Here is a 13,475-nt window from a genome sequence, read left to right as displayed (position 1 = left end):
AAATATTAAAAAAAAAAAAAAAAATGTAAAGGGCGAGAGTGTCCCTTTATGACTAGTGGAATGAATAGGACAGTGACAGACAATAGGATTGCTTCTTTAATGGGAAGGAGCGCTGGTGGCTCAGTGGTTAAGTGCCCGACTGCTAACCAAAAGGTCGGCAGTTCAAACCCATCAGCCTCTCCAAGGGATTCTGTAAAGATTACAGCCTTGGAAACCCTATGGGGCAGTTCTACTCAGTCCTATAGGGTCACTATGATTCAGAATCGACTCAGTGGCAACAGGGTTGGGTTTTGGGGTGCTTCTTTAATAATATAAAAGTTTGAAAGATGGCAGCCACCCAACAATGACTTTCTTGCTTCTATTGTTTAGTCCCTAGGTCATGCTCTTTTCTTTTTACACTTTCCATATTGACATCCTCTCAATAACAAGTCCTTTCATCCAGATATATGTCTCTGCAAAGTGGCTATTTGAAGTACGGAATAGCTGTGGGTGAAGCAGACAAGGTCATCAGGCAATTTTCCCGCCAGGCCAGAACTGGAGATTAGTGATCCAATGTGCAACTGTTGGACTGCTCGATGGTTGAATGTGTTTTCAGGGGAGTTAATAATACTCTTTGATCACCAAGGAAGGGCGGCAGAGAAGTGAAAATGACTGACTTAACAGCTTCTCCTTCTAGCTTGTATGAGAAAGGCCTGCGAAAAAGAAGAAAAACACTTTCAATTAGGTCACGGTGGTCTTACAAGTTTCAACTCGGCAACAAAAACTGCCTTTCTGGCTGTGAATCCCAGGTGAATGACTCAGACGTGGAGTTCTGGATCAGAGCTGGTCACGGTCTTTATATACTCCTTGTTTCAGCCACTGTTGGCTGCGGATGTTCTCGTTCATTGCCATCGAGTCAGTGATTGGTGTGCCCGACTCCATTGTTGCGGCCCCTGTGTATTTTGAGTACCTTCCAACCTAGAGGACTCATCTTCCAGCACTACATCGGACAGTATTCTGTTGTGATCCATATGGTTTTCATTGGCTAATTTTTGGAAGCAGATTTCCAGGCCTTTCTTCCTAGCCTGTCTTAGTCTGGAAGCTCTGCTGAAACCTGCCCACCGTGGGTGACCCTGCTGGTATTTGAAACACCAGTGACATAGCGTCCAGCATCACAGCAACATGAAAGCCACCACAGGGTGGCAAACTGACCGACGGGGGTTGGTTAGCTGCTACAAGGGGTGTTTATTTGAAACGGCAGGAATTTGCTTGCTTCTCAGGAGCGAAAGCAGATTCCCCACCAGGCAGAGACACTGCTCGGGTTCTTTGGTGGCATTCAGTGAGAGCAGAGTGGGAAGGAGAAAGGCACACACTGCCTTCGCTTGCCACGCATTTAACCCCACACAGCCACACGGCTGAGAAAGGAAGCCATTTCAGAGAGGGTAGGATAGGGCCTGTTGTTTATCTCCAGAAATGCTCGCCCGTCTCCTTACTGACCAAATAATATTCCTTAGACATGTGGAAGAGATTAAAAAAAAAAAAAGATCCCATGCCTGAGCCCCACCGCCTCTAGAAGTGACCCCTAGCCTGAGACAAGGGGGCTGCCGGATTCACGTTCATGATGCCACCCCCTCAACCCCTGGAAGTCTGGACCAGGGGTCAACCAAAGGATTGTTATTTTTTAAACATTAAGCTACTGAAAGAATCCACTCAGGGGGTTGGAGCTGGTGCTGTGAAGGTAAATTGGCCTTTCAGTTCAGCGCGGCCCAGGGCTAGCAGGTGCCTGACAGGTGGCAGGGCTCGGGCAGCGATTGTTTTGCTATGACTTCACCTCACAGTGAGCCGTGGCCTCGCAGGCAGCTCCGTCTCAGCCTTCTGCAAGGCCAGTCTGCCCTTCAACTCGCCGTTGCATCCTAGTAACGTGTAATAGGACACAGTCCAAATAATTACAGGTATGCATACATGCAATCGGATGTAATACACGTAATTACAGGTATGAATACATGCAGTGGGAAGTGATACATATAATTACAGTTATTGATACATGTAATAGGATGTAATACATGTAATCATATGTACTAGTTCTCGTGGTATATACATATAATAGGATGCAATACATGTAGTTTTAGGTATTAATACATGTAATAGGATATACATGTAATAGGATATAATACATGTATTACATGCATTAATAAATGTAATAGGATATATATTTTATAGGATGCAATACATGTAATTACGTGCACTGATACATGTGGTAGGACACACATTCTATCCTATTACATGTGATAGGATAAAATTATATCCTGTCATGTGTACGAGTTCCCCTATCACCTCCAAGGCCTCCGGGGGCGCCCGTTTCTTTGCCTCTGACGCTATCCTCTCTCCTCCTCCTCCATCCACCCTCCCCCTACTGCTTCTCTTTCTGATGTCTCTTTGTGTCCACCTTCTTGTCACAGGATCGAGTCTTTACTGATCCCCTGAGCCTCTCCAACTCTTGGAACAGAGTGTCTGACGAAGACCCAGCTCCAGTGGGGAACTTGGGTCTACCAGGCCGTGTCTCTAACGGTGAACTCGGGGTCTACCAGGCTGTGTCTCTAATGGTGCACTTGGGTCCACTGGGCCATGTTTCTATTGGCGCACTTGGGTCTGCCAGGCCGTGTCTCTAATTGTGTACTTGGGTCTGCCGGGCCGTGTCTCTGATGGTGAACTCGGGGTCTACCAGGCTGTTTCTCTGAGGGTGAACTTGGGGTCTACTGGGGCCATGTCTCCAGTGTGAACCTGGGGTCTACCAGACTGTGAGCCTGCTGGAAACAAATCGCATACTGAGGAGGAGCCAGAATTTTAGGAGAAAGACGTTTAGATCAGACCCATGGACGAGTGAACAGGGCTGTCCTCATTCTCGCCATTCACTCCCCTGGGATCTGACAAGGGGACATTTGGTGGAAGGGAAAGGCTTGAGGACTCTTCACTGAAGAAGAAATACAGCCCCCCTAGCATGATGGGTGGTGTGAACAGGGTGATGGACGGTGTGAACAGGGTGATGGATGGTGTGAACAGGGTGACGGACGGTGTGACCAGCGTGATGGGTGGTGTGACCAGCGTGGTGGGCGGTGTGACCAGCATGGTGGGCAGTGTGAACAGGGTGATGGGCGGTGTGACCAGCATGATGCGCGGTGTGAACAGCGTGATGGGCGGTGTGAACAGGGTGATGGACGGTGTGACCAGTGTGATGGGTGGTGTGAACAGCGTGATGGACGGTGTGACCAGGGTCCGGGAGAGGATCCCATTGGTTCCCTCACTGCCTACAAGGGGCCATAAGGAGCTCCCTACCACATGTGCCCCATTCCCATCCACTTCGATCGCCCCAGCTAAGTCACTGTAAGGTTGGGTACCTCTTCCCAGACTACTCTGGATTCCCCACAGCTGTCTTGCACCATCCTATTGCTGCGTCAGGTAAGTGAATGTATTAACAGACCCCATCACCTGGTGGCGCTCAACGTGTGTATTAGAAACAGAATCCCTGGGGGTGGGCTGGGCTTTGGTATTTTCCAAGCTCTGCCACTTCCAGGGCTCAGTTCCACTGAGTTTGTCTATGGGGTCCTTCAGCTTGGGTCATCCTACAGTTCTTCTGTGCCAGCTGTAGGGGGAGCTGTGTCGCTGCCCCAGGTCCCCCTCCTGGGACAGTTGGCCAGGTAGAACGAAGAGCATCTTTCCTTTAATGTAGAACAAAGCTAAGGTGAGCCCCACTCTATGAATTGAGTTTGCAACCTGTGATCCCGCTTTCAGCAAGCCCTCTACTGCCACCTGCTGGTGGAAAGGTGCCCAGGCCAAGGGTGATGGTGCGTGATGGAGGCCCTTGAACAGAAACTTCATTAAGAGTCAGTCAGTATGCGACTCAATGGGCTACTTCCATGAACCTCACTGTGGCCTTTCAGGGCTCGGTATGTCCGTTCAGAGGCGGCACACCTTTCAGATGCTAAAGGCGGCTCACTCTGACGGACCACCATCTGCCGCTTTCCAAGTTGGACTGGAGGCTACAATTACAAACGGTGTGAAAATGAAGGTGCTAACCTTCCCTGTGGTTCACATGTGCCCCTCTCGTCCATCAAAGCCAGTTCCACTTGAGCCCTTTAAAGGGGCCCCTTGGCAGTTCGGGAATTCAACAGAGAAAACGTTTCCAATGTTCTGTTGTTATTGTTGGTGGCCACTGAGTCAGCTCCCACTCATGGCGACCCCATATGCAGTTGAAGGAAACGTTGCCCAGTCCCGCACCGTCTTCACAATCACTGGTATCTTTGAGTGCATTGTTGCAGCCACTGTGTCTGTCCATCTCACTGAGGGTCTCCCTCCCCCTCATTGGCCCTCACCTTCACCAAACATGATGTCCTCCTCCAGCAATTGATCCCTCCTGATGACATGCCCAAAGCAAGCGAGTCTGACAATGTCCTGTTGTGATCCATAGGGTTTTCAATGGCTGATTTTTGGAAGTAGATCACCAGGCCTTTCTTCCTAGTCTGTTTTAGTACGAAAGCTCCACTGAAACCTGTCCACCATGGATGACCCTGCAGGTATTTGAAATACTGGTGGCCTAGCTTCCAGCATCCCAGCAACACGCAGGCCCTCACAGTACGACACACTGACCTGCAGGGGGAGGTTCATTGCTTAGGCAGCAGCTTGAAGGAAGCATCCCCAGACATGGGGTGAAAAAGCCTCGTCTTTGTTTTCAGTCTTTGGTGAGACATCCTTTATAGCCACTTAACCCCGAGATGATTGGGGCTTGAAGTAACCCCCATTAGGAGATAGGGATAAATACAATAAATGCAAACATGGGGTTTTATTTAAAAAAGAAAAAAAAAAAGAGTTCTTAAATCCAGTGATGGCTACTGCGTACTTTTGTAAAGAAAAATGCTACCAAATAAAGTGCTGAGGGGGAGGCTGGGGTGGAGGTGCAGCTCCTGGTCCCCCCTCAGACGGTGGCCGAGCCTCGGGTGTCTGACGCCGTCCTTCTCCGTAGGCTAGAAGCAATCCACAGCGCTGCTCCTTTGCCATTGCAACCCAAACCGCACTTCTACCCTCACGCTCTCCAACTGAGGCAGAGTTCAGATGGATCCTGTTAGGGCCTCGGAGCTGTATGAGTGGTTAGATAACAAGGTAACCGCTTGGGTTTACAATTAGCAGGAAGAACTTGGGTGCTGGACAGCCGCTGTCGAATGTCAGCCCGGATACATCATGGCTGCCCTCGGGCTCCTCTCGGCTCTTTGGGAAACAAATCATTCAGGCAGAGAACGGTGTTAAAATATTGTGGCTGCACTAACGGTTTTGAAACGAGAGGCCAAGATCGGCAATCCATCCCGTGACGGTCCCAGAGGCATGCCAGCTTTCTTCCTGGATCTCTTCTCGTTGTTCTCAGTCATCTCGCTGCTGATTGGCCTGGACCTTCGAAGGGGCATTGGAGGTTGGCAGGACACCTGCTTCTTCACACCCTGCCGATGACACGTCCGAATTCAATAACATCCTGCAGGACCAGGCACAAAATGGTTGTCCTCATCCGAAGTTTGTCCTCACCCGAATCGCAGGCAGCCTCCAAGGACCCAGTCCCTCCTTGTGCAGCAGGCTTTCTCTGTTCAAGTCCTGTGTGACTGGTCGTTGGGGAAGAATGACTTCACCTCTCCCTTTTGGGTCCAAGGTTTGTTTTTTAATTGCAAGGGTAGGAAATATGGACCTGAGAATCTCTAAGGTCACTTCCAGCTGTAAAATCCCGTATCTGTGTGATTATACTTCACTCACACTGTCTTATCCTGATTTCTGTAGGATGAGCATAGAGATTATAGGGAGCCCTGGTGGCCCATTGGTTAAAGCACTCGGCTGCTAACCAGAAGGTCAGTGGTTCAAACCCGCCAGCCGCTCCACGGGAGAAAGAGGTGGCAGTCTGCTTCTTGGGAACCCTATGGGGCCGTTCTACTCTGTCCTGTAGGGTCACTAGGAGTCAGAATTGACTCGGCGCCAACAGGGTTTGGGTAGCACAGGTATTCATTTCATTTCCAGAGAAAATGGTGAGCTTTTAGAGTCTCACTACTTCTGGACAAGGAGAACTCCCTCACCCTATTCTGTCCCCAGGGCTCTGGGTGGTACAAATGCTTTGCGCTGACGACTAAGCTAAAGGTTGGCAGTTAGAACCCATCCAGCAGCACCTCAGAAGAAAGGCCTGGTAATCTGCTTCTGTCAAGATTACAAACAAAAAGACCCCGTGGAACATGGTTCAACTCTGTAACGCCTGGAGTTGCTACGAGTTGGAATCAATTCTATGGCAGTGGATTTGTTCGTTTGCCTTTAATTCTATCCCCGAGTGACTGTGCCTTGTGAAGTAATCCCCAAGATGGGGTTGTTGTTGTTCGCTGTTAGCTGCTGTTGAGTCAGCCCCTGACTCATGGGGACCCCATGCACAGTGGAAGGAAGTGCTGCCCGGTCCTGCACCATCCCCATGATGGTTTGTAGATTGGATTGTTGCGGTCCATAGGGTTTTCACTGGCTGATTTTCAAGTGTGGGTCACCAGGCCCTTCTTCCTAGTCTGCCTTAGTCTGGAAGCTCTGCTAAAACCTGTTCAGCATCATAGCAACGCGCCAGCCTCCACTAGCAGACAAGTGGTGGCTGTGCATGAGGTGCATTGGCTGAGAATTGAACCCGGGTCTCCTACATGAAAGGGGAGACTTGTACTACTGAACCACCACTGCGCCCAATAGGGGGTAGGTGTAAATATAATAAAATGCAAATACAGAGCCTTAATAAGAAATAAATGCTCAAAACTTCTCAGAGCCCAAACTGGCTACTTTTTGTTTGAAATTGAGGAGTCTCTGAGAGAGCAACTCGGTTTGCTAGTCACCATGTTGTTGTTAGGTGCTGTCGAGTGGGTTCCGACTCATAGTGACCCTATAGGACAGAGTAGAACTGCCCCACAGGGTTTCCAAGGAGCAGCTGGTGGATTTGAACTGCAGACCTTTTAGTTAGCAGCCGAGCTCTTAACCAATATGCCACCAGGGCTCCACTGGTCACCACATGACCCAGCAATTCCGCTCCCGGTTATAGACCCAAAAGACTTGAAACCGGGCACTCAGACAGGTACTTGTACACGAATGTTCATTGCAGTATTATTCACAGTAGCCAAAAGGTGAAAACAGCCGACGTGCTCATCGACTAATGGCTGAACAACGTATGGTCTGTCCCTGCAATGGAATATTACTCATCCATGATGAGAAATGAAGTCCCGAGACGTGCCACACCGATGAACCTTGAAAACACCATGCTGAGTGAAACGAGTTAGACTCAGAAGGACAAATGTGGTATGATCCCACTCATACGAGATGTCCAGACTAGGCCAGTGCATTGTTGTTGTTGTTAGTTGCGGCTGAGTCGATTCCAACTCATACTGACCCCATGTGACAGAGTAGAACTGCCCCATAGGGTTTCCTAGGCTTTAATCTGTATGGGAACAGATCACCAGCTCGTTTCTCCAGTGGAGCAGCTGGTAGGTTCGAACTGACAGCCTTTCAGTTGGCAGCCGAGCACCTACCCACAGTGCCACTAGGGTTCCTTAGGCAAATGCACAGAGATCAAAATGTATCAGTGGTGACCAGGGGCTGCGGGGAGGGAGAAATGAGGAGTTGTTGCTGAAGGGGCACTGGGTTCTGTTTGTCGCGATGAAAACCATCTGGAAACGGATAGAGGTGATGGTCTTAGAGCAAAGTGAATGTCATTAATGTCTCTGAATTGTACTAAAAATGTTAAAAATAAGAAACAAAGCATGTGAACTTAATATTCTGTTTAGTAAAACAAAAAAAAAGGGAGTGACCCGAGCCTAGGGTTGGAGAAGTTAGGAAAGCAATCTCTGGCATTTTAATGTCCAGCCCACCGATCTGAAGAGGGGGCCTGGACTCTCTAGGTCAGGAAGCCCACCTTGGTTGCCCCCCCACCCCGTTCAGACGCCCCCTGGGGGTTATCCGGCCTCCCCACAGTGCCCTGGGGCCTCAGGAAGGGCTTCTTGGTTAATTAACAGACTGGTGTTGGTTGCCTGTTTGCTTCATTTTCCTCTGTGTGTTTCCAGTCGTTCTAGGATCTGAGCGTGTGTGCCTTGTTACTGCTTCCTCACGTCTGTGGATGGAGTTGTCACAGGCTGCGTTAGCCGGCTCTGCCTGTACACGTTCACCATTTTAGGCTGAGTATTTGCCGGACGTGTTTTTACTGCGCAGCCACGGGGATGTGTTACCGGGAAATGACCGTGCTCAGGTTGATCTGATTGGCTTCCGGCCTGGTTGCCCACAGCACACCCCCAACCTCCATGCACTTGGAGGGCGGGAGGGTGTCTTAGCCAGGGTTCCTTCCCTCCGAGTCCTAGCCCAGTGCTGAGACATAGGAGGGACTTGGTAGGCATTGGTGTAATTAACATGCGGTGGGTCCATGTTATAGGAGTCCCCGGTGGTGCAAACGGTTAAACCAAGGCTACGAACTGAAGGGTTGGTGGTTCGAACCTACCCAGAGGCACCTTGGAAGACAGTCCTGGTGGATTGCTTCCAGAAGGTCATAGCCTTGAAACCCCTATGGATGGAAGCTCTACTCTGTAGACATGGGGTCCCCATGAGTCGGAATTGACTTGATGGCAACTGGTAACTAGATCTACCTGAAAATCATTGAGAGGAATCCTAAGTCTAATCAACCCCACTTCTACCAGTACCTCCCAAGACACCAGTTATTGGGAGAAATCATGAGCTTGTGTTCCCACTTATGGGACGGAGTTATAAGTCGATGCCAAAATCTCGTCTCACCGCTGCTTTCTTTCTTTGTCTTCTTCCCCAGTAAGCCAACATGGTGAACACCTAAGCAGATGGTGAGACGTGGACACCGTGTGGGAGAGAAGTGTCTCCACTCCAGAATCCCCACAGGAACTTGGCCGAGCCCACCACCCACAGAGTCCTACTCTGCTGGAATGACACGTTTGCGAGACAGCAGGGGAGCCGTGGCCCAGGGACCGGTCAGCACATAGGGTGTGTAAAGACCACACAACTTGTTGTTGCTTGCTGAACTGCGAAGAACTGCATGAACCGTATCTAAGCTGCTTTCTATACCATTGCCAATTCCCTTTTTTTGGACTTGGAAGTACTGTTTTCTTATTGACTCTTGTGTTAGTTCATTTTGCATGTAGCCAGTGATTATACATAAGCACCATAGGTAATCTGCTTATTTTTTGGAAAAAATCCATCCATACAAAATGGTGAATAAAGTGTTGATTCTGCTCTTTTTTGCCAAATTATAATCATAGCCCATGCCACTTAAAGCTTAAATTGGTTTCCTGTAAAGATCAGCGTCATAGGTCTGCATATACTTTATAGAAAGCTAGCTTCTATAAAGATTTTTTCACTGTTTACTAGTGAAATGAGCAAAGCAAAGTTATTTATAAAAGGCCTTATGTCGTGTACATATATTGTCTTTGAAATATTTGATTTAGTTTATTGCCTGTAAAAGAGAAAATATATAATTTATTCAATAAATACTACTGTAAACTCTAGTTTTATTGAGAGAAATAAAATATTTTGTTCTCAGTTGTGGTAGTACCTTGATTCCAATCATTTTCTTAAAAAAATAATACTAGTGTGTTTTTGGTGAAGGATTACACAGCAGTTTAGGTTCGCCTTCGATAATTTCTACACAAATTGTTCAGTGACATTGGTTACATTCTTCACAGTGCATGAACATTCTCATTATTTCTGTTCTGGTTGTTCTGTCTCCATTAATCTAGTTTCCCTGTCCCCTTACATTCTCATCTTTGTTTTAAAGTAATTGTTGACCATTTCGTCTCATACAGGTGATTTTTTAAAGGAGCATAGTACTCAGCAGTGATATTCATTATTTTGTGAGCCAATCTGCTATTCAGCTACAAGGTGAGTTCAGGGTTAGTTTCAATCCAAGGTTTGAAGAGTATCTCAGGGCAACAGTCTCGGGGAGCCCTCAACCAGTCCAGTAAGTTGATCTTTTATTTTTTGGGTTTTGTTTGTTTTAGGAATTTGAGGTTCTGCTCCCCCTTTTTCCCTCATTCTATCAGGGTTCATTTATTATGACCCTGATGGTTTCTGGTCTTTACCGTTTTTTTCCTTTAATAATTAAAAATACCAGCCGCTCCTCATTTTTAGTTATTTGGGGATCTGAAATAAGTTGAATCTCATAGCAAATGAAAATGGAAAGACAAAGATCCCTGGGCCCCGAGAAGAGACTCCATAGCAGATTCTGCTCGGCGCATCTCGGAGGTCTTCCCAAAGGCTCTGCAGTATTAGCCTGCTTCCACTGTGTTTTGCAGCAGAAACAAACAACCCCCAAATCATTCATCAACAGACTTTTGTTTCCCATTCACATTTTTGGGCCAGCTGCCACTCTGTTCCAAGTGTCAGCTTCATTTTGGGGCACAGAATCAGCTCCTATCTGGGGCGTGCCACTTTTATGGCAGAAGAAAAAGCAGTGGTGGAGCCAAGTGCTTGGAACTCTGGAGTCATGAGGAGACAAACGTTCACCAACGTGACTGCCTCTCCTCGTGTCTTTGCAAACACAGGACACCTCCCGAGGACACCCAAGAACCCACCCCAGGAATCCTTCCCAGACTGTGGTCCACCAGAGGAGGCTCTGAGGTTACACGGAGCTCTGGCCCAAGCCCAATCTCTGGAGGCTCCTCTGGGCGGGCCCAGCCTACAAACGCTTCTTCTACTTGTTTTCCTGCTTTTTATTTTTTACTTTCCTCGCCTTCTATACTATGTCCTCCTATTCCCTGGGAGTCTCCTCTACCAACCAGGCCACTCAACACAAACGGTCAAGTTCAAAACTGGATGTCAGATATTCAAGGAGTCAATTGTAGTATAAGTGGGGGTATTTGTTTCTTTACATGCTGTCTTAACAGAGTTTCGAGGCCATGGCTGGAGGCTGGTCCATTCCCCTTCTTGGGCAGCTAAGTCCACTCTCCAGCCACCACCCCCTTATTGGGCTCTCACACTCCTGGGCAGGTGCCTAACACCTAGGGACAGGCAGGTACCCCGCGCCTAGGGGCAGCAACCTACCCAAAGCCCTGGAAGTCCAGGAAACCTAGCCAACCCTGCCTGCTGGCATACATAAGCCGTCTTCCTCAAATGCAGCTTGTTGTCACCCGGCCTGGGTGCCACCCCCGTCAGGCCCTGTATCCTTGTATGCTGTGACGCACCCAAGGCGCTGTGAGCGTGACCAGCCTCGCACACTTGCAGTGGCTCTCTCTTGATCTCTATCCGGTCTTACCTTACCTCACCCGAGGCAACATGGTTAAACCACCCGCACCTGGGCTGCCCCTGGCCCCTCACAGCCCCTCCCTCCCACACCTGGGCTGCCCTGGGACCCCTCCCACCTTAACATCCCACCTGGACTTCAACTGATGCCTCCCACCTCCTCCCTTACTTCACCTGTGCCTTCTACTGACCCACTTCCCACCTTACTCCTGACACCTCGGTCATTTCCGGATTGACACGCCTGTGCACTCAGTGACCCCTCCCACTTCACCATTACCACACCTGTGCCTTCTTGTGGGCTGTCCATCCTCCTTACTCCTTCACCCTCCTCATCTACCATTACTGAGCTGCCTCCTGACCCCCCACCTCATCATTACCACACCTGGTTGGTGATGTGCTGGCCCCTCCCACCCGATCACTTCCCATACCGGGTCTGACCCCTCCCACCTCCTCACTCACCCACCCAGTGCTGATCAGGATGACTCCTGACTCTTGGTTACCCACATCTGCGAGTTCTCCAGGCCTGTCCTACCTCCTCAGCTCCCATAGCTTGTCTGTCTCTTGATCCCTCCCAGCTCTCACTCGCCACACCTGGACTGTGTCCGCACCCTTCCCGCCTCCTCTTTACCCACTCCTGGGATTTATCCTGTAGACGGGAACTCACCCAAATACCTGTCCACGACTGCTCACAGCAGCACTACGCCTCCCATCAGTCAATAGTGGGAACAACCCAAAGGTCCATGAGCAGATGACTGGATGAACAAAGTGTGGTCCATCCACACAATGGGCACCACTGAGCCTTAGAAGGAATTAGAAGGAGACACGTGCTACACCGTAGATGAACCTCAAAACCATTAAGCTAAGAAGCAACACGTGAAAGGCCATATATTTCCATTTAGATAAGCGATCCACAGCACGTAAATCCATAGGCACAGAGAGCCAATCACTGACTGCCGTGGGCACGGGGCGAGGGGCATACGGAGGACTGTTTAATGGGTCCGGGGTTCCTGTTTGTGGTGATGACAAGGTTCTGAAGTAGATACTGGTGATGGTTGAATAGCATGTGAAAGTACATAAAGCCACTGTATCACACCTGTTAAAACTATTTTTAAAAAAAACTTTATTTAATGAGAAATCTACCAGTTAAAATAGTATAAACTATGAAGTAGAAAGTGAACTGTAAATGTACCACAGACAAACCACAGAAATACCCACTCAGGTGAAGGTAACAAGGGATCTCCTTCCAAGGCTGATGCTCCTTGGCTCTGGCTGAGGAGCTATTGTGGAGCAGGTGTGGCAACTTGCTCGGCCTCTGGTGCCTTGGCCAGACCTAGAGATGGAGGTTCTGGGGCCACGTGGAGCCCCGGTGTTGACACAGGAGTAGGATCAACATTAGCTGCTGGTCTGAGAGCTGTTTCTGTAGGTGGCTGAGGATAAGAATCCAGATTTCCAGCAGGCTCTTTGTCTGGAGCCTGGGCTAAAGGTGGAGATGCAGGACATGAGAACATATGCAGTTCTGCTACTGCTGCAGGAAGACAATCGACATCAGATATAAGTGTAGAAGATCCTTCTGGAGTTGGCCCAGCATAAGGATCAAGCTTTCCAATGAGCTCTTCGACAAATGCCTGGGACAGAGCTATAGACGCAGGATATGGGGCTACATCTAGCTCTGCTGTTGCGGCAGGTAGAGGATTGAAATCAGCTGATGTTGCAGAAGCTTGTGCTGGAGGTGACCTGGGATAACGATCCAAGTTTCCAGGTGTCTCTTCATTAGGTTCCTGGGTTAAAGCTGCAGATACAGGACATGAAGCCACATCATGGTCTGCTGTTTCTGAAGGAATAGGATTGACAAAAGCTGGTGGTCTAGAAGCTTGTTCTGGAGGTGGCCCAGCATAAGATTCGAGCTTTCCAATAGGCTCTTCATCTGGTGGCTGGGACAGAGCTGTAGACGGAGGACATGGGGATACATCGGGCTCTGCTGTGGTGGCAGATAGACGATTAATATCTGCTGATGTTCCAGAAGCTTGCACTGCAGGTGGCCCAGGAAAAACATCATGGTTTTCAGCAGGCTCCTCATCTGGTGCCTGGGTTAGAGCTGCACATGGAGGACGTGGAGCCACATCGTGGTGGCCTATTTCTGAAGAAATAGGATCGACATCTTCTGACAGTCCAGAAGCTATTTCTGGAGGTGGCCCAGCATAACA

General features: G+C 49.0%; 1 protein-coding gene across 3 annotated transcripts in view; it reads left to right on the top strand.

The window, feature by feature from the left end:
* The window catches only part of PIP5K1B (phosphatidylinositol-4-phosphate 5-kinase type 1 beta), a 127,046-nt gene extending 117,538 nt beyond the window's left edge, over positions 1-9,508 (top strand). For all 3 annotated transcript variants that reach the window (XM_023742638.1, XM_023742637.1, XM_023742639.1), the window contains one exon: positions 8,831-9,508. In XM_023742638.1, the coding sequence (XP_023598406.1) occupies positions 8,831-8,833 (3 nt within the window). In that variant the 3' untranslated portion in view covers positions 8,834-9,508. The remainder of the gene's footprint in view (positions 1-8,830) is intronic.
* Positions 9,509-13,475: the final 3,967 nt, after the last annotated feature.

Source organism: Trichechus manatus, unplaced genomic scaffold, assembly GCF_000243295.1.
Source record: "Trichechus manatus latirostris isolate Lorelei unplaced genomic scaffold, TriManLat1.0 scaffold00214, whole genome shotgun sequence".
Taxonomy (NCBI): Eukaryota; Metazoa; Chordata; class Mammalia; order Sirenia; family Trichechidae; genus Trichechus; species Trichechus manatus.
This window is presented reverse-complemented; position numbering and strand designations above follow the sequence as displayed.